The sequence below is a fragment of the Sparus aurata genome, chromosome 10 (genome assembly GCF_900880675.1).
Source record: "Sparus aurata chromosome 10, fSpaAur1.1, whole genome shotgun sequence".
Taxonomy (NCBI): domain Eukaryota; kingdom Metazoa; phylum Chordata; class Actinopteri; order Spariformes; family Sparidae; genus Sparus; species Sparus aurata.
The window spans coordinates 2,691,667-2,718,022 of record NC_044196.1 but is presented as its reverse complement, the minus strand read 5'-3'; the positions used below and the strand labels follow the sequence as shown (position 1 = coordinate 2,718,022).

At 41.3% G+C, this 26,356-nt stretch overlaps 1 protein-coding gene across 1 annotated transcript; it reads right to left on the bottom strand.

The window, feature by feature from the left end:
- Positions 1 to 1,267: 1,267 nt before the first annotated feature.
- LOC115590030 (uncharacterized) lies at positions 1,268 to 25,101 on the bottom strand. Its single transcript, XM_030431276.1, has 5 exons — positions 25,047 to 25,101; positions 24,857 to 24,958; positions 24,347 to 24,667; positions 2,751 to 3,077; positions 1,268 to 1,422 (listed from the first exon to the last, which is right to left on the bottom strand). Exons 1-5 carry the CDS (start codon positions 25,096 to 25,098, stop codon positions 1,331 to 1,333), a joined length of 894 nt encoding a protein of 297 aa, XP_030287136.1. The 5' UTR covers positions 25,099 to 25,101; the 3' UTR covers positions 1,268 to 1,330.
- Between the last annotated feature and the right edge of the window lie 1,255 nt (positions 25,102 to 26,356).

Sequence of the window (26,356 nt, the reverse complement as noted above, 5' to 3'; positions counted from 1 at the left end):
AGACAGGTGTGTCACCTTTAACACCTGAGACACATGTTTATATATCTGTAACAGATGTGTTTCATCAGGAGGTTTAAAGATGTTATTATTATAAAATATAATTTATCATAAAGAGGAACATGTGATCAGCTGTTTAACATCATCACATCGATCCAGATGTGACTGTTTAATCAGAAATGTCTTTTATTTTCTTTCTTTTTATGGTTTATTATCTTTATTAATAAAGTGCTGCAGCCTGCTGGGCGACATTTTGTGTGTTATTCTCTATAACATGGTGTTAAAATGTCACCCAGACAGACAGAATCTAATCTCAGCTAAATATACTAAAGTATATTCAGCACTTTCAGACTATTTGTATGAATATAAGAGTTGTTTTTAATGTGATTGTTCATCAAATAAATGAATTTAAAAAGTGCTGATTCAGCTCTGAGGCAGCATGTAATCTGTAAAGTAACTAAAACAGTGTTTTCAATAAATGTAGTGGAGTAAAAAGTACATATTTGCAGAAATCCTCCAGTAAAGTACAAATAGCTCAGAAGTGTTCTGAGGTCCAGCAGTGGAAACGTTGTCAGAGGTAATAATCCTGCTGTGCTCATGTCGCCCTCTGGTGGTTGTTTACCAGAACATCAGTGATGAACTCTGATTGTCTGACAGGAATCTTCATCTGATATCTTATAATCTGTTCTTCATGTGTTTCTGTGAAGAAAACATGGTCCTGCAGCTGAAACACACTGATGGACTGAAGATGACACAGATCCACATTAAAGACGTTGGACTCTAAAAAACACTTAAAATATGAAAGAATGTCCATTTATTCATTGATTAAATCATCTTTTTATTTTAAAAGCTTACAGCAATAATTAGTATATGCAATATGTGTATATATATTTCACTTTTGGTGAGTATTTCCATCAAAGGTTTGGCCATAAATTTCATATAAAGTGGCATAAAAAGGTGTTAAAAGTGTTAAATGTGAGTGTTTCTATCTGTAGACACTCTGTAAAGGTAATGATACATGTTGTTACTGCAGAGACCTGCTGTCTCTACATCTGAGGTTGTATTTACACGTTACTGTCAGAGTTCAAAGGATCTAAACCACATGTTTCAGTCCAAACACCATGTGACATCACTCTGACATCACTCTGACATCATCACTGATCAATAGTCATCAATAGTAAGTGTGTAGACTGTGTGAGAGAGTCAGAGAGAAGAAGAAGCTGATGAAGTGTCCTCCTGTCTTCATCCGTCCTCCATCAGCTCCTTCACCTCCATTTAGTCTCTGATCCAAAGTCACATCAGATCAATAATCAAAGATTGACCAACAGACCGATCAAACAGATTGATCAGCCATCAGAGGAGTCGGATCAGTGGAGCTGCTTCTGTTCCTGATGTTCCCTGTTTCATCTTTGATCTGAGTTCTCTCTGCAGAGGAGACAGAGGACAGTTAGACAGACAAGCAGCCAATCAGAGACAAGCAGCCAACCAGAGACAAGCAGCCAACCAGAGACAAGCAGCCAATCAGAGACAAGCAGCCAATCAGAGACAAACAGCCAACCAGAGACAAGCAGCCAATCAGAGACAAGCAGCCAACCAGAGACAAGCAGCCAACCAGAGACAAGCAGCCAATCAGAGACAAGCAGCCAACCAGAGACAAGCAGCCAACCAGCGACAGACACACAGACCTCTGTTCTGTATCTTCATACCAGAGATGAGTCACATGACTTGACTCGAGTCGGACTCGAGTCGCAAATTTGACTTGAGACTTCACTAACACTGATGAAAGACTCGACTTGACTTTGACTTTGCATTCATAACTTGAGACTTGACTTAGACTTGACACAGATGACTCGAAAGTCTTGGCTTTTCTTTCTTTCTTTCTTTTTTGCGCATATTGAGACAGTTTCGTTTTTGATACTTTGCCCTCTGCCACTGTATGACGCGGTGCGCCTTGCAGGTGGCGGACAGGATCAGAGGGAGCTCCGAAAATCATCACATTTGGATTCAAAGATTATTTCATCCGTGTGTGATTTTGGCCGCCGTCTTGGTTAAAGCGTGTGTGTGTGTGTTTCAGATATAGCGTCTTCAGTGCGCACAAAGCCATTATGTTAAATGTAGGCGTGCATTATGCGCATGATACCGTATCGGCGACGCACTTTTTTTTTTCGTGCACGTCCGCGTCGGACCTGCTTCCCTCAGGTGTTGTGTCTGTGTCTCTCCTACTGTTTCTCACGGAGGTCTGCCCCGTTTGAAAGGAGAAGGCCGTATGTGTGAAGATGTGGCCTCCGAGATGTAGAATGTGTTTTATAGAAGAGAAACACACATTTCAGGTCAGAACAGACATATCCTGTGATTTTCAGCCTCCTTTTATAGGGGGGGGGGGAAACAAAACCTGAGAGTCATATTCTCAGCTGTCAGGATGTGCAGTATGCTGCAGTCTGGTAGGGACTATTAGCACATTAATCTAATCTTATTCCTGTATTCGTGGGTTTGAAAAAAAATTCTAAAACTGATCAACTATGCATTTACATCATATTATTGACTAAACACCCTCTTCCGTTTACTGTGTTTACAGATATGAAGAATACATTCATACAAACTTCTTGTGACTTGTTTGACCTTAGCAATGACTTGACTTGACTTGCTTTATTTTCATCACAGTTAACTTGGGGCTTGCTTGAGACTTGAAGGTTAAGACTTGAGACTTGCTTATGCACGTATGTGACTTACTCCCACCTCTGCTTCATACTGACCTTTGACTTTGAGCTCCACTATTTTCTCTCTCCTCACGTCCTTGCTGAAGACTCTACACCTGTATGTTCCTGTGTCTGTCTCTTTGGGGTGTTTCAGGGTCAGACTGAGGTCTCCAGTCTTCAGCAGGTCTTTCTTCATCTCTGTTCGGTCTTTGTAATCCTGGTGCTGTTTGTCAGGCCGGTCAGATCTGTTCTCATACAGGTGGACTGTCCTGTATGAGGGTTTATAGCAGACCCACATCACCTTAGCATCCTCAGGCAGGTCAGGTGTAGTTCTGAAGGGCAGCTGGACAGACTCCTCTCCCTCCTTCACCTCCACCTGACAGTCTGAGAGGAAACAAAGCACAACATCAGCTGTACAGACAGCAGCAGCAGCAGTTTTGAATAACTTTATTGACTGATTACAAAGTAGTAGAGAAAGCTGAAGGACAGAACCAGATGAGAGCAGCAGGTAACAGGGGACAGAAACACAGGAAGTAAAACCAGGTTTTCAAGGTGTTGGACATGATCAGAGTCCTGATGGTGTTGTGATGTTTTGTCCCTGTGGTCTTCACAGTAATGTCTCATCTCAGTGTTCAACTGCTGTTTGTTGCTTCTCTTTGTCACTTTCACATTTCTGGACGTCACATTTAACATTTTCTTTGATCAACTTCTTCAACAGGAAGTGAAGATTTGTTGAATCAGCTGAGAACTGATCATCAATCAATAACTGATACAAACTATTAAAGCTGCATTTCTTTGTTCTCAGTGATGAAAAGATTTGTTGTTTCTTTCAGCTCGTTCCTTCAACTTTCTTCTGGATCAAATAAAAACATCACATTCAGATCAATACTGTCAACTCTGATTGGAAATCAATCAGCTGATTGATGTCATTCAATCAAAAAACAACACGGTCAATAAATGAAGATTGACAGAATCTAAATCATGTCAGTCACGTCCAAAGAACAGCTGGTCATCAACAACACAACAGAACACATGTTTATAACACCACACACTGGAACACTTTACACATCTTTCATCATTCTGTAATCATTAAAATCTAGTTTTAAACCAGTTTCAACATTTTTACAAACAGTAAAACAGCATCATCATCCACAGCTGTCTCTGTTCTGTTTCTTCTGCTCAGATACACGAACAAACAAACACAACACATGACAGGTGATGTCATAAAGTGGACGATACTAAATTGTTGGTGATGAGAACTCGACCTCTGTAGGACATTTTTGTTTTAATCCACTTCCACCTCGCTAGACGACCTTTAACATTCTCCCAGTTATGAAGAACAAATGAAGGATCACCTAAAAACACTCCTCAGTATTTCAGCCCCCGTCTTCCAGATCAACCCTCCAGACACACTGAGCTTCTTCTCCACTCCACCAACACTGACAGCTTCACTTTGTGACCAACAAACTTTAACAGTCAACAGGTAGACGTCTCTTCCTGGAGCTTTCCCACTCTGATGCTCTGCAGAGCAGCATAGAGCTCATCAGAGGAGAGAGCTGCTTCCAGCTCTACATGACTCTGCTGCTCAGCCTGAGGAAGACCAGTGTAGAAGCTGAGAGACGCTGCCTGCTGCTCTCTGTGCTCACATTCAAACAGCTCACTGGAAAAGTTGACAGCATGTTTGTGGATTGCAGTGTGATCAGTCAGCAGCTGCCCAGTGTCAGACCTTAAACTGTGAATGAACCTCTTCTGTCCATTCTTACGCTCCAGACCAAAGAACAAGTGTGATGGAACATCCATCTGGGCTACAGTGTGGAAGCTGGACCGGACCAGAACCCCCTGAGCTGAGACACCCAGCAGGAAGCTAAAAGAGACTTTTTAACTTCAGTGTCTCAGTCTGGTTCTGGTCTCTGCTGGTCTCAGCTAGGCAGGGTGCTGCCAGGGATTTAGGGCCCCATGAAAAGGAATCTAATTGGGCCCTTGTTCAGGCCGGAGAAAACATGAGATGCTGTTTTATATAAAACTGCATTTTAATGCTATATTTGACTGTCATTCCCATATTAGTGAAAAGAACAACATGACAGTTACTTGGTTACTGCTCACTGTCTCCTTGTTGTCCTGCAGCTCTGATTTATCTCCACAGCTGCAGACTCACAGCTGCTGGCTTTGGATTTGGGCTGAATAAATACAGATATGAGGCTGTATGGTTGTTGTGATTTCATCTTCTGATTCCCAGAAAATAGAAACATTTCTCCAATTGTATTGAGTCACACAGTCTGCATGCAGCAGAAATGTTCTCCTCTGTTCTACTGCAGAGCAGGAAGGTGAGAGTCCCAAACTACTGACCAAACACTCTGTTGTAGTCAACTATATTATATATACACATACATATGCTCTTTTTATTTCACAACTGTTTAATACATGAAAATCACTCTGACATAAATATGGATTATAGACCATTTCTTATTGTATAGAGGGCTGACAGACAGACAGACAGCTGCTGCTGCTGCTGATGAAGATGATGATGAAGATGAAGATGATGATGATGAAGATGATCTTGACGTATCTGCTAGACTAAATCTTATTTTTATGAAGAGAAGAATTAAATGTGACTAGAATGCAGCAGTAATAGTAACACAGTGAAACAAACAAGGTAACATGATGTCTTTAAATGAACATGTCTTGTTTGAATAGTCCAGAAATTAAACTGCATTCTAATGGTAGGTCTGTTTTCTAACATCATTTAACAGAACAACATGTTTATTTTAATTAAACTCTGCCTCATTGATCACCAGGATCTTAAAGTTGGAATTATTCTCCACCTCAGTTCTTGGCTTTCTTTTAACCCTCTGAAAATGATGGAGGATCATCTGGCATTAACATTACATTAACAGTTTTTAAGATGATTTTAAGCATCATAGAAATCTTGAAACTGAAATGAATCCTCTGATATCAAACATGTCCTGCTGTCTTACAGGGAAAGGAGCTAAATATCGCTCCACATGTGAACTGTTTTCACCTGAATGTGAAATGATGACTTGTAATAATAACTTTGAGTCAGCACTTAATGAGGATGAGATGAGGATGAGGAACCTGCTGCTGCTCAAACTGAGAAACTAGATTCATGCTGTCTGACTGCCTTCAATCTTTACAGCTGCTGACATTATTATCAGCTTTAACTCTTCTTAAACTGTGTTAGCTGTGAACTGTGCTCACCTTTCTTTACAAAGAAATGTGTGAGGAGTTGTCTTCCTCTCCTTGCTTTCTTTCCTTTCTGCCTTTTCCTTTCCTTTAAGGCTCCCTGGTTTTATTTTCTTGGGTAAAGACATGTTGATGAGCAGCAGCCACTCCACTGTTAAGCTGTTTGGACTGAACCATTCTGTACTGTGAGGGGTGAGAGGGGCCTCAGACAGCCTCCACTCTTTATTTATACAGAGTAAAGTCTCTCATCTGAGTTATTCTGCCAGTTTTAAGTTAGTTAGGACATTAATTACTTAAGCCCTATTCACACAGGACTAGTATAACCTGGGGACCTCCAGTAATCTGTAATAATTGTGGAGGTCGTCTGTGATCTTAATCCTGTGTGAATCTGCCACGTCTGTAATTTGTAAAGTAAAAATTCCACCATAAATGACCTGCCATATTTCACCAACCACAGATCTCATGTGATGATATTAGTCCTGTGTGAATCAGCATCTCTGTGATTTGGGGTCGTTTCTTGTTTTTCTTCAGGTTTTTTGTGTTTTCCACCTTTTTTCTGCCTTTTATCTGGTCGAGAATTATGGAGGCTGTGTTGGGCATTATAAATAAAAGTTTTGACAGCATTTTGGGTGCAAATTCAGGAGGCTCATTGAAAAATCTTGAAAGATGATTAGATGGATTACATGCATGGCAGCATGCGGTAAGGAACATTTTTCTATCTTTCAAAAGGCTCACCAGTTATTATATCAGGGCTCCGGTACGATCGATCCGGGACATGATGTCAGTAAATCTATCTATAATACACGGAATCTCTGTCTGTCTGTCTGTGTGTGTGTGTATGTGTGTGTGTGTCAAATATCTCTGCGGATCAGGATCAGACTGACCTGAGACTGCTGTGTGGTTCAGTGGCGTGCAATTTAGCATTTGCTTGGACTGCAATGATACCGTTAATACATTATTTCATAAATGCTTTACAAATTCCATGAGCATTGTCCACCGGAGCCACTACAGTCACGTGCGCACCAGAGCCAATCACTGCAGAGCTCAAGCCCACGACATACCTGAAGAAACAAGCGGATTTATACCTGCAGCGGTGCGAGCTCGACCAGGATTTTGCCGGCGGTTCGGTTCCGTTCTGTGCATCTAAACTGACTGTTGTGGATTAATGAGATGAAACAAGTCCAAGTCTGTTTGGGTCTGAGGAGATCCGGAGACGCGCTGTAGATGTTCGACCCACCGCCCGAGTCGACGGAGCGGACGCACTGGCACGTCCAAAACTGGATTTAGGGTAAATAATGTCCAACACGCTTTTTCGCGAACATTGCCGTTACGTTTGCTTTGTGTCTGGTGCAGGAAGAAACAGTAAAAATTTGCTTTTGTCACACGCGGATTTATACCTGCAGCGGCGCGAGCTGGACCGGGATTTTGCAGGCGGTTCGGTCCCATTCTGTTCTGTTCTGTTCATCTAAACTGACTGTTGTGGATTGTAATGAGATTAAACAAGTCCAGACCGAGTCTGTTCGGGTCTGAGGAGATCCGGAGACGCGCGGTCAACAAAGTGGGATCGGAAGCAGTGATGTGTTGGAGATGGCGACAGATATAGCGAGTTTTGAGAGTTGAGAGATTTGTGACATATAGCGTGTTTGGAGTGTATAGTTAGTGTGTTATGTAATATTTGGTGTGGTGTGTTTAGTGAGTAGTGGAGTCGTGTTGTGAGGCAAACGAAGGAGGAGACGGCTGAATGTGGAACAGGCAGGAATGAGCTGAGGATCCTGAGGCATTGCCTGCATTTAAATGTAAATAGTTACACATAACTTTGTAAATTTCAAAAACTTATGCACCAATTTAGTAAACAACAATTTATATTTGCATTATAACTAATGCAATTGGTTCATTAAACATATTTGTGGTTTTCACAGTAAAAAAACAAACTTTTTCTACTCTGATTTTATGTTATTTTGTGATTTTAGGTCCATAGTGTTAACATAGTACCTTAAAATGAAAAAATAACTGTACAGTCACACGTGTGAGGTTGTGCTAAAAATAATTACACCAAGTAAGGCAAGGTAAATAGTTCTTAAGGTGAAATATAATGGTATAATCAAAAGTAGTCAAAAACAGCCAATTACATCCCTGACGTCCCACCTTCAAACACAGCCTCATTTGGCCATCCATGAAAAAGCTACTTAACCTCCCACTTTTCTATAGAAATACATGCTTCCTACGGGCAATGCACTAGTTTGAGTTAAAACACAGACTTCACTCATCCTGTGTGAATGCGCCGCACGAAACAAAGACATGGTGGGATCATTTCTAAATCACTTGAAGTCCCCAGGTAATACTAGTCCCATGTGAATAGGGCTTTAGAAATAAAAAATAAAGCAAAAATCAACATTTTTATTTCAGGTCTTTCGAGGGCCCCTCCACCACTGGACCCTGGTAATCAGTCCCAGTTCGACCCCTCAGCTGGTCTCAGAGTTCCTCCTTCAGACTCCAGAGCTTTTACTGAATTTATCAGGTCTTTGTGACATTCTGAGTGTTCTGCTGACAGAGTTTCCTGATTTGGACTTTTCTAAAATCCCACCACTGTTGTAAAGACACAAACTCTGGTGTTTCTTTGCAGTTTTTCTCCTCCAGTCAGGCCGTGTTAAAATGTCAACAGGCACTGTTGGTTTTACATGTTTAAAATGTTTAAAAACAGAAGCTGTCACAAGTGAGTGATCAGAGAAGCCAACAGGGCTGATAACACAACTTTTAAAGGAGTCATCACCTGGAAATCGCAATTTCTCTTGTTAAATCATGCATATTGGTGTTGGACCTCAGTTGAAACTTGCCTGAAAAGCTGGAGTTTGAAAGTGGCTCAGTTTTTTCGCTTTGGCTCTTTTTCCGAACAGGAATAGTGCGCAGACGTGCGTGTGCCTAAAGGCCCCCACACACCGCCCAGACGTCCAACTGCCTTATCCGACCACTCTCCGACCACTCCGTTGCCTCTTTTCTGACCCGTTCAGCAGAAAAGTTGCATTGAACACACCGCTTCGACGTGCTGCCTACTCCACAGTAGCGTGTACGTTCTGCGCTTGCGCGAGATGCAATAAGCGGGTGGCGCTTGTGTTGTGAGTTGTAAACGAGAGGCTTGTGCACGCAACTCTCTTTACTTACGATCAAAACGAAACTCAACTATTTCCGATAAAAACAGCTGCATACTAAACATGCAGCGAGGCATTACCAGACGAACAAGAATTAATTCGTCCTGAACGGACATAACAACTAGTTTCGTGCCAGTACTGCAAAACATGAAAACGGGAATGATGGAACGGAGTACATAGAAAAACAAAGTGCACACAGTATTCCGCCCCTCCCACACACCGCGCTGATTCGCCAGCACAACGCCAATCAGAACGGCCATTCAGCTGGCACACAACCAATCAGAGAATCCAATGGCTCAGACGTCCGACGGCCCTCCTCCTCAGACTTCGCATGCTCAGTCGGATCCGACAACGCCCGCGCGGCTCCGAAAGCTTCCGACGCAGCTGAACACACCAAACATATGTGTTCCCGACCTCGTCCGAGCCTCTCCAAACGCTTCAGACGTCCAACGGTTGGGCCAGTGTGTTCCTACCTTAATGCACGAGATTTTGACTCTGCTCCTGTGGTGATGTTACCACAAGAGGCTGCTTGCATAAGCCCACCTCTCTTTCACCACCCAACCCCGCCCCGTCCGCTACCTGAAATCACTGAGCGCCGCCATTACTGAGAAGAACAAGATGTCTAAACGTCGCTCGCATGTAAACTGCGCTGTGGTCAGTTGCCAAAATCAACACATTAGTGTTTTCGGTATCCCTGCATCGGCGGACCAAACTACCAGGGACCAGTGGATCAATTTTATATATGACGGCAATGTCACACTACCTGCCGCTCTTCATGTTTGTGGTAAACACTTTACCACAGACTCTTTCGCAAATTTGGGGCAATACCAGGCAAAGATGGCTTCAACCCTGCGTTTAAAAAAGGGGGCTATTCCAACAATCAGGGACGCACCTGCAGTACAATCGGTAAGTCTAACAGCTTGTGTAAGGTTATGCTTTATTGTGTCTGAGACCCTGAAATGACGGTATACCGCTGTCTGTTTAGCAGAAAGTGCAGCAGCTAACTGCTAATCATGCTAACACTAGATGCTAACGGGACGAATATAAACTTTGAACCCCGTATTTTGTCCGCGGCGCATTGCTCTTCGGTGTGGATGTTTGTAATCGGACACCATCCTGTGGGCCATTTCATCAAGTTGTGGCAGAGACGGTGTAGTTTCCTGAGGGAACTAACGTTACAGCTGTGAGGACGACTAGTGGGACGCGTTTCGGCTCACAGCTGTGCTCAGCCAGACTTTCTGAGTGAGCACGCCGAATCTGCCTATTTCTCTGCCTCTTCACTTTACCATTCGGGTTCCGACTCTGGCTCATACATATATGCCTGAATTCCGTACGGTTCGTCTCTTAGTGTGTGCGCCATGACAGGGGGCTGTTAATGTTTTAGAGTCTGTGTGCATGCAGGCTAGCCCCCCATCCCCGCTCTGTCCTTCCAGCGGCCAATCATTGCGCGCCTCATTACATATTAATATACTGCACATCCGGACCGGTCAAAACCTTGCGCATAATCTCGCGTTAGAAAGTCGCGGTATGAAAAAGTGTCAGAACAAGCTCTATGTTTGATTTTTTTAGAATTTTTTTTTTCTAATAAGTTTTAAAGGAGTCATCACCCGGAAATCGGATTTTTGTTTTTGTTTTTTTTTATTGGTGAAATTAGGTGAAAGACAAGGTGACATGGGGGACAAGTACATCATACCACGAGGATCGACGAATACAGATAGTGGACATACAGTACAGATAACAACAAAAAAAAAAAACGAAACGGCAAAAAGTTATTATATGTGTAGAGGTAATATAGGTGTGTGTGTGTGTGTGTGTGCGTGTGTGTGTGAGTGAGTGTGCATGCCTGCAAGTGGCTGAGAGGCAGATACTATGGTATTATAAACGTATGTAGGTATAGATAGATGATACAATAAAAATAAATAAATAAAGTATAAATAAGAAAAGAGAAGGAGGAGGAAAGTGAAACTGAAGGAAAAAAAAAGAAAAAAAAAAAGAAAAAAAGAAAAAGAAAAGAAGAATAGATCAATAAGTTAAGTTGGGATTATAATAAACAAATGATATTATGTTGATGGTTATATATTGCAGAGAGGGGCGAAGTTGGACCGGGGTATCAGGAAGGCAAGTGAGGGGGCCCCCTAGCCGGCTCCCAGTAGCCCAGTTGGCAGCCCCAGCGGGAGACAGGCAAGGCGGTAGTGAAAAGGCCCCCCCACCCCCTTTTTTGTATCATCTTATCTGTTGTTGTTGTTGTTGCTGTTCTTTTTGTTTATTGATTTATTGATTTATTTGTTTAGATTGTACCTTGGGCCGCTGCCGAACCCAAAGGTAGCTGCTGACCCGTTGCAAATCTAAACTGCATTGCCAATTCCTGGTCTGGGCAACTTCCAGACCCTAGGGAGGAAGTCTGCCCGCTGAGGAGTGGGTTGTTTGTTTGTTTTGTTTGACTATTTGTTTTGAAAGAGAGGGGATGTGAGGTAGGACCCAACCACCCAGCCCCACCCGCCCCCACCGAGGTACTGCCCTGCCCCAAGAGAACCGGACATAAAGCCCCCGCCCTCGCCCACCTTCAACCATTCCAGTCCAGCCCCGCCCTCTCTCTTAAATTTATTATACAAATGTCATTGTCATGATTATTGTTAAAAAAATGTAATAAAATTAATTAATAAACAAAAATAACAATAATAATAATAATGATAATAATAATAATAAATAAGTAAATAAAGCAAACAAAAAAATAAATGAAGAGATATGATATATATGACATGGTAATAATAACAATTTTAGAACTGTCAGTAATAACAATCATAATCATAATATTCAGTCATTAATATTAATAAACACAATCAACAAAGTGAGCATAACATTAGTAATAGTTAGCACAGTAATATTCTTGTTAATAATGAAAATATTGACAATATGGTAATAATAATAGTATTAGTAGTAGAGGAAGAGCAAAATAAATTTATGGCATACATGGATAAATAGTATGTGTGTTTGTGTTTGTTTGTTTTTGTGTGTGTGTGTGTGTGTGTGTGTGTGAAATTGTGATGTTTTTTGAGGTGTCAGGAATGTGCGCGGTACTGGTGCAGCTATAGGCCCATCGAGGAGAGGAATGGGGACCATCTGTCCGTAAAAGCTGTTATTTTGTTCTTATTGTAAGCAGTGATTTTTTCCATGGAGATGTGTTCCAAGAGAAGATTGATCCAGTGATTGATGTTGATTGAGTTTTTTGATTTCCAATTTAGGAGAATTGTTTTCTTAGCGACAGTGAAAGAGATGAGCAAGCTGTTTTTGTATTTGTTTGGTATGGTGATTGTTGAAGTGTCTCCTAGTAGGCAGAGCTGTGGGGATGAAGGGATTCTGCTGTCCAGTATGGTGGAAAGTTTTTTTGTGATAGAGTTCCAGAAAGAGTGAACCGGTTGGCAAGCCCAGAGTGCGTGAAAGTAGTTATCTATTGTTCCTGTTGTGCATTGTGAGCAGATGTCTGTGGTTGCTAGTCCCATTTTGTACATTTTATATTGTGTGATATGTGTGCGGTGGATGGCTTTGTATTGGATTAACTGAAGGTTTGTATTAGATGTCATAGAAAATGTATTTTTATTCATATCTGTCCAGAAATCTGATGAGGGGGAAATGTTCAAGTCCGCGTTCCATTGAGATATTGGGAGTGTTATGGAATCATCTGATGCTAATAATAGTTTGTAGAGTTTGGAGGTTAGTTTATTTAAATTCCTAAATAGAGTTATGTTGTCAATTATTTCTGGGGGTTCAAGTTGGTTGTCATTTATATTAATTTTGGATTTGAGTATGGATTTGAGTTGTAAGTAATTTAAAAATTGATGTCTGTCAATCCCGTAGTTCTCTATGAGGTCCTTGAAATCTATAAGCCGATTATTGTTAAAAAGGTGGCGGAGATGTGTGATACCTTTTAGTGCCCATGTGTGATAGTGAAGAGGATTGTTGAGGAGTTGAAAATCCGGGTTGTGCCATATTGGTGTGTACTTGCACGGTGCTGTAGTGGATTTGAAGATCTTGATGACTTTCCACCAGGCTGTCAGAGTTGTGGAGATTACTGTGTTTTTGAAGCAGGGGTGTCGTTTGATGGTTGTATTTAGAAATGGCAGATCTGAGAGTGCGATGTTTTGGCAATAATGCTGTTCTAGGTCTGACCAGGAGGTATTGTGGTTGGTTTGGTGGATCCATTTTGCAATATATTGTGTTTGATTTGCGAGGTAGTAAAAGTAAAAGTTTGGTGCATCTAGGGATTTGTTTTTTTGTATAGTAGATAGTTTAATCTTTGCTTTTTTATTTTTCCAGTAGAAATTAGTGGTGATAGAGTCGATAGATTTGAACCATTTGTCTGTTGGTATGATGGGTAGCATTGAGAAGAAGTAACTGATGTGGGGGAGGATTTTCATTTTGACTGTGGCTTTTCGTCCTAGTAGAGATAGTGGTAGATTCATCCAACGCTGGAGATCATCTTCTATTTATTTTTAATAATGGATTGTAGTTGAGATGAAACAATTCTGACAGCCTGGGGGAAATGTCAATACCTAGATATCTAATATTCCCAGTGTGAAGAGGAAGTGATAAGTTTGGTCCTGCAGAATCCCAAGCATCTTCTGATAGTGGTAGTATAGTGGATTTGTTCCAGTTTATTGTGTAGTTGGAGATTTTTGAAAATATGTTGATAAGTTTAAAGGTTTCTGTTAGTGATGACAATGGCTCCTGCAAGTACAATAAAACATCATCTGCATAAAGGCTTATTTTGTGGTGGTGGTTTATGGTGTTAACTCCTTTGATTATATTGTTTTGACGTATAGTGGCAGCGAGTGGTTCTATGAAGATAGCGAATAAAGATGGAGAGAGTGGGCATCCTTGTCTGGTGCCCCGGTGGAGTGTGAAGCTGTGTGATGTGATCCCGTTTGTGGTGACAGTAGCTTTGGGTGAGGTGTATAGTGTTTTGATCCAATGGATGAACGACTCCCCAAAACCAAAGCTATGTAATGTATGTAATAGAAAAGTCCAGTTTACCTGATCAAATGCTTTTTCTGTGTCTAATGAAACGATTATTGTTTTGGTTTGAGTTTGTTGTGCAAGGTTGATGACGTTGAATAATCTTCGTAAATTGTCGGAGCCATGTCTTTTTTTGATAAATCCTGTCTGGTCGGGGTGTATTAGGGTGGAAATAACTGTTTCTAACCTGATAGCTAGAGCTTTGGTGATAATTTTTAAGTCTGTGTTTATAAGTGATAATGGGCGGTAGCTGGAAGGTTGTGTTGGGTCTTTATTGGGTTTGAGTAGAACTGATATTACAGATGTGTTCATATGTGGAGGAATTTGTGAAGTTTTTTGAATTTCTAATGTTAGTTTGTGAAAAAGGGGGGATAATATATGCCAAAAGTGTTTATAAAATTCGGGGGGAAAGCCGTCGGGTCCGGGTGATTTATTGTTGGGCATCTGAAGTAAGGCTTTGTGAAGTTCGTCTGAAGTTAATGGCTTGTCAAGTGTTTCTGCATCTTGTTGGGGTAATTTGGGTAAGTCCAGGTTATTAAAGAACGACTGTATCTCTAATGGGTCGGGGTCTGTATTTGAGGAATATAAGTTAGTGTAAAAACTTTTAAAAATGTTATTTATTTCTTGTGGGTTTTGGGTGGTTTCACCTGCTGGGTTTTTTATAGTTGAGATTATTGCTTTCTCTTTTTTACGTTGTAGTTGGCTAGCTAAGTATTTGCTTGGTTTATTGTTATTTTCGAAGTTGTCGTATTTGAGTTATTGTATCAGAAATTGTTTTTGTTTGTTTATAATTTCGTCTAATTGAAATTTTAGTATTATGTAGCTCCTTCTTTATTTGTTCGTTGGGGTTGTTTGAATAGGTATCTGTAAGTTGTTTCATTTTTTGTTCCAGATGTTTTTCCAGTTCCTGTTTTTTCTTTTTTTTGTTTGTTGAGTATGATATTATTTACCCTCTAATGACTGCCTTACCGGTTTCCCATAGTATTGAAGATGAGATTTCTGGGGAGTCGTTCAGTTCCAAGAAGGATGCCCACTCTCTCTGTATAAGAGCAGTGAAATCGGAGTCTTTGAGTAGTGATGTGTTAAAGCGCCAGCGGGAAGAGTATTTTACATTTGATTCCATTTTTATGGATAGAGATACTGGAGCATGGTCGCTAATTATGATTGGATGTATGGTAGTCTTGTGTACTTTACTTAGAAATGTATTACTGATCAGAAAGAAGTCTAGACGAGAGAATGATTGATGTAGTGGAGAAAAATAGGTGTATTCTCTTGATGATGGGTTGCTCAATCTCCAACTGTCGCCAAGACCAAAATCTGTCATGTATTGTTTTAGTAGTTCAGTAGAGTGCCAGGATCGTAGATTGCCTGCAGTGCTTGATCGGTCTATTGTGGGGTTGATTACTGTATTGAAATCGCCACCAATTATGATATCTGTAGATTCTTGTAATGTGGAAAAAAATGTGTTGAAGAAGGATGGATTGTCAGAATTGGGACCATATATGTTGGCAATTGTAATTTTTTTGTTGTAGATGGATGCAGTAATCATGATATATCGTCCTTCAGGGTCAGTTATTGTGGAATGGTGGATTAGAGGGATTCTTTTATTTACTAAAATACAAACACCTCTTTGTCTGCTGTTGTAAGTGGCTGAGAAAATTTGATTAAATTGTTGAGATTGGAGCATATGTGATTCAGAATTAGATAGATGGGTTTCTTGTAGTAAACATATATCTGCCTTTAGTTTGGTAAGATGGTTTATGATTGCTATCCTCTTGGGCCGGGCACGGATACCGCGCACATTCCATGTTATTAAGTTAAGTGTCTGAGTTATGTTGATGTAGGTGGGATTCTGTCATGATTGGGTCTGTGAGTATGGCTTGTGTGTGTGTGTGTGTGTGTGTGTGTGTGTGCGCGCGCGCGCGCGTGTGTGTGTGTGTGTACATCATGTAGTATAGACAAATACAGTAAATACAATGACAAAGACAGACTTGACATAGAGGTGAAATGTGAAGACATATAGTGAAGGAGTGAGCAAAGGTAAGGAAAATATATATATATATACGTACATACATACACACACACATATATATATACATATATGCATATATATGTGTATATACATACATAGAGAGAGATACAGAGGTCAATCAAGGTTGGGGGTGCGTGTGACTTGGGGTGAGATTTTTATGTATGTATCTTCAAAGAGGTGATTTTGAATAATAATGCTTAATTCCGTTTGTTAAATGAGCCAGGGTGTGATGGAGGAGTCTCGGAATAACTGTCCTTCTATGTACAGTCTGTCCACAACTAGGGTGGCCCGTTCACCCTTCTGCCTGCGCTGTTTGAGGATGGGGTACAGTGCTTTGCGTCTTTCCGTTATTTCCTTTGGGAATTGATCGTTCATCCCGAACGCAGTTCCTTTCAGTTCTCTCCCTTTGTTTTTCACCAGTTCTTTTTGTTGGAAATGCTCAAACTTTGCGATGATGGGACGGGGACGTGATCCGGTGCGGGCTCCAAGGCGGTGTATGCGGTGGAATGTGATTTTATTAACGGCGTCTGAGGAGAGTTTTAGAGCGGACTGCATGAAGCTGCGAACGAGTGTGTCGGGGTTATCTGTCGTGCTTTCCGGGATTCCTGAGAAGATGAGGTTGTCTTGCATGCTTCGTGTTTGAATGTCCAGAACGGTTTCTTTCAGGGATTTATTTTCTTTTTGGATTGTGGATATCTGAGAGGTGAGTAGTTCGACAGTGATGTGCAGTTGTGTGTTGTCTGCTTGGAGATCGGTTATTTGGTTGTGTGTGAATTCAAGGCTGGATCTGAGGTCTTTTATTTTTTGGTGAAGCATGCTGAGGACGTCCACTTTTTTGTTTATGGATTCGAGTACACTGACCTGTATGTCCGTGGTTTGAAGATCATCGGTGTCGGTGGCTGAATCTTTCTTTTTCCGTTTGTTTGGGTTGGAAGTTTGGTGAACCGGGCTGCCGTCTTCCATTGCAAGGCGGTAGTAGTGGTTGTCAATGTTCCTCGAGGTCCTCCACTCTGATCGGTTTGTGTGATCTGCCCGTAAGTTATTCCTTGGTGATCGTGAATTTCTTGGTGTGTTTCTAGGTTATTTTGGCTGAAATTGATTGAAATCGCAATTTCTCTCATTAAATCATGCATATTGGTGTTGGACCTCTGTTGAAACTTGCCTGAAAAGCTGGAGTTTGAAAGTGGCTTATTTTTTTCGCTTTGGCTCTTTTTCCGAACAGGAATAGCGCACAACAGTGCGCGTTCCTAAAACACGAGATTTTGACTCTGCTCCTGTGGTGACGTTACCACAGGAGGCTACTTGCATATTAAGCATCGGCTCACAGCCGTCCTCAGCCAGACTTTCTGAGTGAGCACGCCGAGTCTGCTTATTTCTCTGTCATTTTCACGCCATACATCGTGACCGCCAGCATTAAAACTCAGGTCTTACATGTAAAACACGAGTGTGAAAAGTAAGAAGGAAAAAACAAAGAATTTAGCATTCAGAGACGTCCTGCTGTAAACGTGTCTCTCCCACTGTCTCTGCCTCTTCACTCTCCAGTTCGGTTTCCGACTCTGGCTCGAACATAAATACCTGAATTCCGTAAGGTTCGTCATTTAGTGTGTGCGCCATGACAGGGGGCTGTTTATGTTTTGGAGTCTGTGTGCATGCAGGCTCGCCCCCCATTCTGGCTCTGTCCTTCCTGCGGCCAATCAACACGCGCCTCATTACATATTAATACAATGCACATCCGGACCGGTCAAAACCTCGCGCATAATCTCGCGTGAGAAAGTCGCGGTATGAAAAAGGGTCAGAACAAGCTCTATGTTTAATTTTATTTAATTATTTTTTTTCTAATAAGTTTTAAGAATTGATCTAAAGCGATCCAAGAGGGACTGGATATGTAAAAAACCAGGTGATGACTCCTTTAAGAATTGATCCAAAGCGATCCAAGAGGGACTGGATGGGTAAAAAACCAGGTGATGACTCCTTTAAACACATTAAAATGATGTTTAAAACAATAAAGCGATCCAGCCTGGCCACAGACAGTGAGTTATGTTCAGGTGTGTCCACACTCTTAAAAAAAGGGTTCATCAAGGTTCTATATCGAATCCTAAGGTTCTATATCCTCTATCAAAGAACCGTCTGTCTAAAAAGGTTTTATCACGTTTATGTAAAAAAAAAAAAAAGGGAGTGCTTAAATTTATGTGCTTAATGAAAAACAAGAGACTGGCAATGGAATAATTGAGATCTTGTTTCAGACAATAAATAAATGAATGAATAAAAAAAATAATAAAGCCCTGCAAATAAGTAACAATATGCTATATATATAATATATACAGCAATGTATTTACTATAACTGCTATATATAGGCTATAAGTAGCCTATAGGCTACATATACATAGCCTATATGTGCTTTCATTGTGTTATTTTGTATGTTTTTACCCCTACAATTTAACTAAAGAATGGGCTTTTTATGATCTCTTCAATAGCTGTGTGCACATTCTGTCCATAATTGAAAAGTATATAATAAAAATATTATATGTGTGTGTGTGTTTGTGTGTGTGTGTGAGAGAGTGTGTGTGTGTGTTATATATACTAGTGCAGTGCCCGTAACAAAAGTGTATTCCTATAAAAAAGTGGGAGGTTAAGTAGCTTTTTCATGGATGGCCAAATGAGGCTGTGTTTGAAGGTGGGGCGTCAGGGATATTTAGGTTTGTTGTGAAATCCGATATTCCAGGGTATAATTGGCTGTTTTTGACTATTTTTGATTTTGCCATTATATTTCACCTTAAAAACTATTTACTTGGTGTCATTATTTTCAGCACAACCTCACATGTGTGACTGTACAGTTATTTTTTTTATTTTGACAAACTGTATCAACACAATGGACCTAAAATCACAAAAAAACATAAAATCCGAGTAGAAAAAGTTAGATTTTTTTACTGTGAAAACCACAAATAAACATATTTACAACAAACCATTTTTTTTTCACTTATAATGCAAATATAAATTGTTGTTTGCTAAATTTGTGCATACATTTAAAAAATTTACAAAGTTATATGTAACTATTTACATTTAAATGCAGGCAATGCTCAGGTCTGCCTGAGCTCCTTCCAGCTGAATGAAGAGCTGCACTGCCTGCTCCACATTCAGCTTCTTCTCATTGTTCTGACTCATTAAACAAAAAACCGACTCCACTACACACTACACCAAACACTACATAACACACTAACTATACACTCCAAACACGCTAAATGTAACAAATCTCTTAACTCTCAATATCGCTGTCCGACTGTCATTGCCTGTCAATCATCCTCCTAGGTCCCTCCCACAACTTCCTGTTCCTCAACAACCAAACTTGCTGCTTGGACACTTTCGTGACAAAAGCCCGTTTTTACCGTTTCTTTCTGCACCAGACACAAAGCAAACGTGACGGCAATGTTCGCGAAAAAGCGTGGCGGACATTATTTACCCTAGGTCCGGTTTTGGACGTGCCGATGCGTCCGGTCCTTCGCCTCGGGAGGTGGGCCATGTAGCTAGCCGCTAGCCGCTAGCAGCTAGCCGCTAGCCGCTAGCCGCTAGCTAGCTACACACGAACATCCACAGATTCCGATTCCACTTTGTTGTCCGCGCGTCTCCGGGTCTCCTCAGACTCGAACAGACTCGGTCCGGACTCGTTTAATCTCATTAATCCACAACAGTCAGATGCACAGAACAGAACAGAACGGGACCGAACTGCCGGCAAAATCCCGGTCCAGCTCGCGCCGCTGCAGGTATAAATCCGCTTGTTTCTTCAGGTATGTCGTGGGCTTGAGCTCTGCAGTGATTGACTCTGGTGCGCACGTGGCCACGGTGTGCAGTGATTGGCTCTGGTGCACACGTGACTGTGGTAGCTCCGGTGGACAATGCTCGGCGGAATTTGTAAAGCATTTATGAAATAATTTATTCACAGTATCATTGCAATCCAAGCAAATGCTTAGATGCACACCACTGAACCACGCAGCAGCCATGTTGAAAGTCTCAGGTCAGTGTGATCCTTATCCGCAGAGATATTTGACTAACAGACACATACACACACGCACAGACAGACAGAGATTCCTTGTATTTATAGATTGATATAGGCCTATATATAAACTATGTTATGTATGCTAAACGTGTAGGCCTATAGACTACTGAATTAATCACTCGCCCACTTTATATCTTTTATTTTTTAATTACAAAATCATTTTCATCATTTGCTGATTCTCTGCAACTACATTCTCCTCGTTGGCATTTCATATTTACGGTAAATCCGACATGTGACTGTATCATTCATTCAGTATATATATCGCAAAGTGGAGGGAGGCGGATCCCACAGAAACATACAGCGTGTATCTAGCAGCCACCTGCTCTTCAGTCGGCAGGTGTGTTCACGGAGGATCACACAGTCTCGCGGTCTTTTGACTGTGACCGTCAGCACCGTCTTCACTGAATGTGCACGAGCCAGGACCGTTCAGTGCCAACGGCTGTCTGGAGACTGAGCGTTCGTTTTTCTGCCGTTACAGTTTCCAACGAACTAAAAGGTGGGTAGAAGGTCCGACAGACTTAGAAACATGCATAATACCTGTTTATAAATGCTATCTGTTTTCATCATGGTGTTTAAACCGGGTAAGTGGCAAGTGCGGATAAGGTTACATGTTACGTTACCGTGGCTTATTGTGAGCTAACGTTACCATAACAGTTAGCCTAGTTAGTTGTTAGTTAGCTAACCTAGCTAACCCAACGATAGCCACCAGACTCCACTGACAAAACAGTAATTTAACCTCTCAGAATACAGGAGTTGCGTCGATCTGTGAGTTTTTTTTGTGTTATAGTGTGACAAGCTAACCATTTGAAACACAAACGTCATTGTTATTGTGACACTTTTGTTAGCACAGGAGCAACTCCCGTACGTGTTGTGAGAGGTACAGTGACCGTTACTGGTTGAAGTGGTTAAATCAGCACTGTAAAAACGACTGCAAGTATTACCAGCTTCATGTAGTCTCACAATACACAAAGTGCAGTGTAATGCAACGTTATATATGATAAGTATGAAGTAACAGAAACTTTCTTCTTGTCTTTTTCCCCTGGAAACTGTATTTCCTGGACTCTCTCCACACTTTAACTGAAGGTGTTCAGTGTTTTCATGTAAAGTGGGACACTGCTTCATGCAGTACTCCTACAGATCTGCTTCCTTCAGCACTGATGACCTATGAGACATTTTGAGTCTTTGTGTGCTCTGTGTTTTTAATTTGAATCAAAAGTAAGATGAACTAGCTTTAGTTTATTCTCAAATGTGCCTCATGTGGATCCCTAAAGCCAACACAGCCAGTAGTTATATTTAATGTATGTTGCAAAGGGTTGACTCAAACTGCATCACCTACTTTATAAGTAATGTTTCCTCATTGTGTTTCATTTGTTATTCATCTGAAACTCATCTGCAATTTTAAAATGAAATGTAAAATGTGTTCATATCTCCTCCAGATGCTCCAAAGCTTCCCTCTGTGTCAGTGAGTCCTTCTGCTGAGATAGTGGAGGGCATTTCAGTGACTCTGACCGGTAGCAGTGATGCTAACCCAGCAGCTACTTGTACCTGGTACAAGAGCAATGGAAATGGAGTGACTTACAGCTCTACTGAGATCTGTGCCTTAAAAGGATCAACAGTGGACATAAGCTGCAGCTACAGATACCCATCCTCTGTAAAGAGAGTTGAGAATAGATTTTGGTTCAGGACAGTGCAGAATGAGAATTATGTGGATCTGAAAAATGAAGCGAGGTATTTAAGTTGTGTGCAGTATAACTGTGGTAACAACGACTGCACTCTGAGAATCACAGACCTGAGAGAGAGCGACTCGGCTGAACAGATGAAACACACACTGTCATTTGTAGAACATTATTTGTTCAAACTAAGAAATGGTAAGAAAAGAGTGTCTATTCCACTTCTCAAAATGTACATCAGCTTTCACAGTGAATGATGAAATTGATATTCAACAAAGTCTTTGCTGAGATTAAAATCTTTAGCCGACTGTTCTTTTGTTTTTGCATTTAACCCGTCACTATTATTCAGTAACATTTATTGGTAATTCCAAATGTATGAGCATTGCCCAGTGATATTTTAATATTTAAATCTATCTATCTAATCTATTTTAACTGAAATTGAAATTTTGGTGCATGTGTTGCTAATATATTTTAATTACTGTGTGCATGGTACTTAGCCTTGTTAAAATCACATATTAAATTATACAACTTTTTTGCAGAATCAGTTTTTGTTGGATATTTTTCCTTCTAGTAAAAATCTTTATTTTGGGGAATTTAAGCTTTTAAGTGTCAGTTTAAAGTGGAGCAGTTCTCACCAAGAAAGTTGTGTAAAAGCTGAATTGATGCACTCATTGACTCTCATAGTGGCTATCTATTTCAGCAGCTGTTATGTGATTTTGCCTGGTTTATCACTGTAATATTTTATATCTTGTAATGTAACCTACGATTCATGTTGTGTTTTGTATTGTTTTTATATGGTGCAACTACTTTTTGATGTTCAATACAGTCAATTTGAAACCATCTTTCTCTTTTTTCTTCAATCAGCAATAGGTTGGTAGTGGAAAAGGACTGACTATATGTTATTTAGGTTTTAAATATTAAAGGTCATTGGTTATTTTATTGAAATTAGTAGTAATAGTAGTAGTAGTAGTAGTAGTCGTCAATTAACTTCATATCATGAAAATTCTGTAGAATTATTTAACAAAAATGTGGCCAACCAAAGCAGTAAGGGAATAAAAGGTTTGGGATATTTATTGAACCTTTAAAAGGTTCTATATTGAACCATTTTGGCTAGCCACAAAGAACCCCAAGGATTCTTTTAAATGAACCCTCTGAAACGGTTCTATATAGAACCATTTGAGGGTGCCAAATACGTACCAAGCTATAGAACCCTTAAAGGTTCAATATAGAACCAGTTGTTCTTTGTGTGCAGGTGTTTTGTCTCTCCACACATCACACAACTCCTGAGCCTCCATGAGGTGAAGCAGACGAGTGTGAGAGGCAGCGTGAGGCTCTGCATGGTTCCTGTCTGACCTGCTGTCCTCAGTACTGTTACAACCTCCACCCATAAATACATATTCCTCATTATTACATTTATCAATCACTTCATTTAAAACATGTAGAAACACCACTCTCTCCACTCCCACAGCCGGAGCATCAATATTAATAAACACCATCTTTACGTCTTCACACACTGCTCTCACTTTTAACAGACGGCCTTTAATAACTTCTTCACTTTCTACAGACTGAGGAAGAAAGTTTGTGGAAACAACAAGTCCAGCCCCACAACTGTTACTGGTTTGTGACTGAAGAAGGTTTTAGCAGTCCACTCTGTCCTCCAGTCAGTCTGGTTATCAGCAGTACTGTGTGTCTCTGTACCAAAATAACATCCAGCTTGTTGAGAGAACACAGCTTGAAAAGAGACGCCCTTTTCCCATCATCCCTTGCTCCATTTACATTCAAGTTGCCTGTTGTTATGTCTCCCATAGCAGAGAAACAAGGTGTAAAACAATAAAGAGTGAACAAAGCAGGAAAAAGAAGAAGTAACTATTTGACTCATTCATCCAAAACATTTCATCCTCTCAGAAGACACATAAACAGTATAATCAAAATCCTCCACTGTGAACTTCAACATCCAGTTGAACTCCTCAGTGTTGTTCAGAACCATGAAGACCTGCCTTCTGAAGGAGACAACATTTCTCAGTTGTGGAGGTTTACAGCCCAGAGGAATCAGTTTGACTGGAGACATTAACTGTCCGTGTCTCTCCAGTTCTCTCTGCAACATTTCATTACTAATGAACGGAGGAACTCTGGACAGAATGATGTTTCTGGCTGGATGAACCAGCGGTACCACCTGAACAAAGGTGTCCTGGATCACTACACCTCGTTCAACAACCGTGCTCACTTTATCAATACTGTCCAGAAAAATAACCACTCCATTGTTCATCCTAGATTTGGACTTTATACTGTCATAACCGACTATTTCTCTGATTGCTGGACTGCAATCCTCCACAGAGCAATTAACAGTCGGACAGAGTTTGACTCTGTGTCTGTGTGTGAGCGTCTCCAGCTGAGGACGATTGATACTGATCCACTAAAACAACAGCACAGAATACTACTGCAGAAATAAATCTAACAAACAGACACACAAAAGATAGAAACACACTCGCTCGCTGAAATGCACACCCACACTCACTAAGAGAGAGAGAGAGAGAACTGACCTTTGACATTCAGCACCACTAGTTTCTCCATCAGGATGTGTTCCTCCCTGTTGTAGACGGTGCAGGTGTAGGTGTTACTGTCTGTGGGGTATTTTAGGATCAGACTGAGGTCTCCAGGTTCCAGCAGGTTTCTCTTCATCTCTGTTCGACCTCTGTAATCTCTGTCCTGTACTTCAGGCTGGTCAGAACCGTTCTGATACACATGGACCTTCTTGTTGTCTCCATCCCCCCACTCCACTTTAGCGACTTTAGGCAGGTGAACTGTGGTTTTGCAAGGCAGCTGGACAGACTCCACCCCTGAATCCACCTCCACCTGGAAGACTGAGAGGACAACAAACATCAGCTGAACAGACAGTAGCAGGAACTGTGATGGTAACATGACCTCACTGTCTCATCCTTCTCTTATAATCCCAGACCTCACTGTTGACAGTCTGTCTCAACAGTCAGGGAGCTACTAGAGTAAAGATGGTGCCCAGGTGCATGATGGGTAGTGTAGTTGTGGTGACATACCTGACATGAAATACTGCCTAAAATATACTAAAAGAGCTCCAGAAACAAGAAGACCAAGAACCAGGAGAACCAGGAGAGCTTTGGCCCAGGATGGGAATCGTTCTGTGGGAACCAGAAACATAAAGAACATGACCTATGACCTCTGACCTCTGATCTGTATCTACAGGAGGTTTTAGGGTTAGTTGCTGACCTTTGACCTGCAGCTGTACGTCCGTCACTCTCAGTTCTCTCTGTCTCCCCATAATGAACCCTCTGATGGTGCAGGTGTAGGAGCCGCTGTCAGAGAGGTGGAGTTTTGTCAGATTGAGGCTGAGGTCTCCAGTTTCCAGAGCATCAGTCTTCATGGATGTTCGGCCGCTGTAAAGCTGGTTTTGGTCTTTAAGTTCGTCACCTTCCTGCTGACGCTGGTGGACGGTTGAAGGATTGAGATTGTAGCGGCTCCACACCACTGACGGATTGGCCAGTTCATCAGCAGGAAAGTCACAGGGCAGCAGGACAAACGGGTCACAGTCATACACCTCCACAGCTGAGGCATGCTGGGAAACTGTGAGGTCACACAGACAGAGAGGGTCAATGACAGCAGCCTTATTTCATGTCATTAGTGCATGTGGTCCTCTGCAGTGTGTGCAGCCTGTAAACTGTGCTGCTAAAGCTCAACTCAGACTCTGTGTGAATGAAGGCCAACATTTACATCCACATGTGACGCTGCTGTCAGCAAAGCATCATTATCACGTTTGTGAACAGAAGCCATCAGAATGTGAGCGAGCTGCAGGGATCTAATCCTGAAGAACAGAAGTGAGGACAGTGTGACTATACAGTCTTCTTCATTCATCAGGGTTTAAAGACACAGTGAACATCTGCTGCCTTTAATCTGTTCTTCATGTGTTTCTGTGAAGAAAACATGGTCCTGCAGCTGAAACACACTGATGAAGTGAAGATGACACAGATCCACATTAAAGACATGACGTTGGACCGAGGTGACGATCAGATCAGAGGGAGGAAGGTTATCTTACCGTGCACGAGGATCACAAACACCACAAACATCTTCATCTTCCTGTCACCACTACAACAAGCACAAAGTCCTCTTTACTGAGCTTCACTTCAGAAACACATGGAGGACATCAGTTCACAGCCAGTCGTCACTTTGCTGCTGCTGACCGTCCACTGACACCAGGACTGAACTGGACTTTCACTTTGAGCTGTTTCCAGTAAATCACATGTTAGACGCTGCTTCCTGTGACGCACACAGCTGTGGTTCACTGTGTTTTTGTCCACGTCTCTTGTCTTAGTTCTTTATTTTTGGATGTGACCACAGTAACACAGCCTCGATGAACAAGTTTCATGATGGCTGTGCTGACTGTTCTGCAGTTGTCTCAGGTGTCTTTAATAGAGAGACATGTCTGTGAGCTACAGCAACATAGACAGGTGTTTGAGAAGGTTTGACACGAGGGATGTAATGGATAAATATTAGTTAAACTCTTGTGTGACATTTCTACAACC

Coding starts and splice junctions, on each gene's coding strand:
- LOC115590030 (XM_030431276.1), bottom strand. CDS start 25,098: ATGGGGAGACAGAGAGAACTGAGAGTGACGGACGTACAGCTGCAGGTC. Junction 24,959..25,046: donor CGTACAGCTGCAGGTCAAAG/GTCAGCAACTAA, acceptor TGGTTCCCACAG/AACGATTCCCATCCTGGGCC. Junction 3,078..24,346: donor AGTGGTGCTGAATGTCAAAG/GTCAGTTCTCTC, acceptor GTTTCCTCTCAG/ACTGTCAGGTGGAGGTGAAG.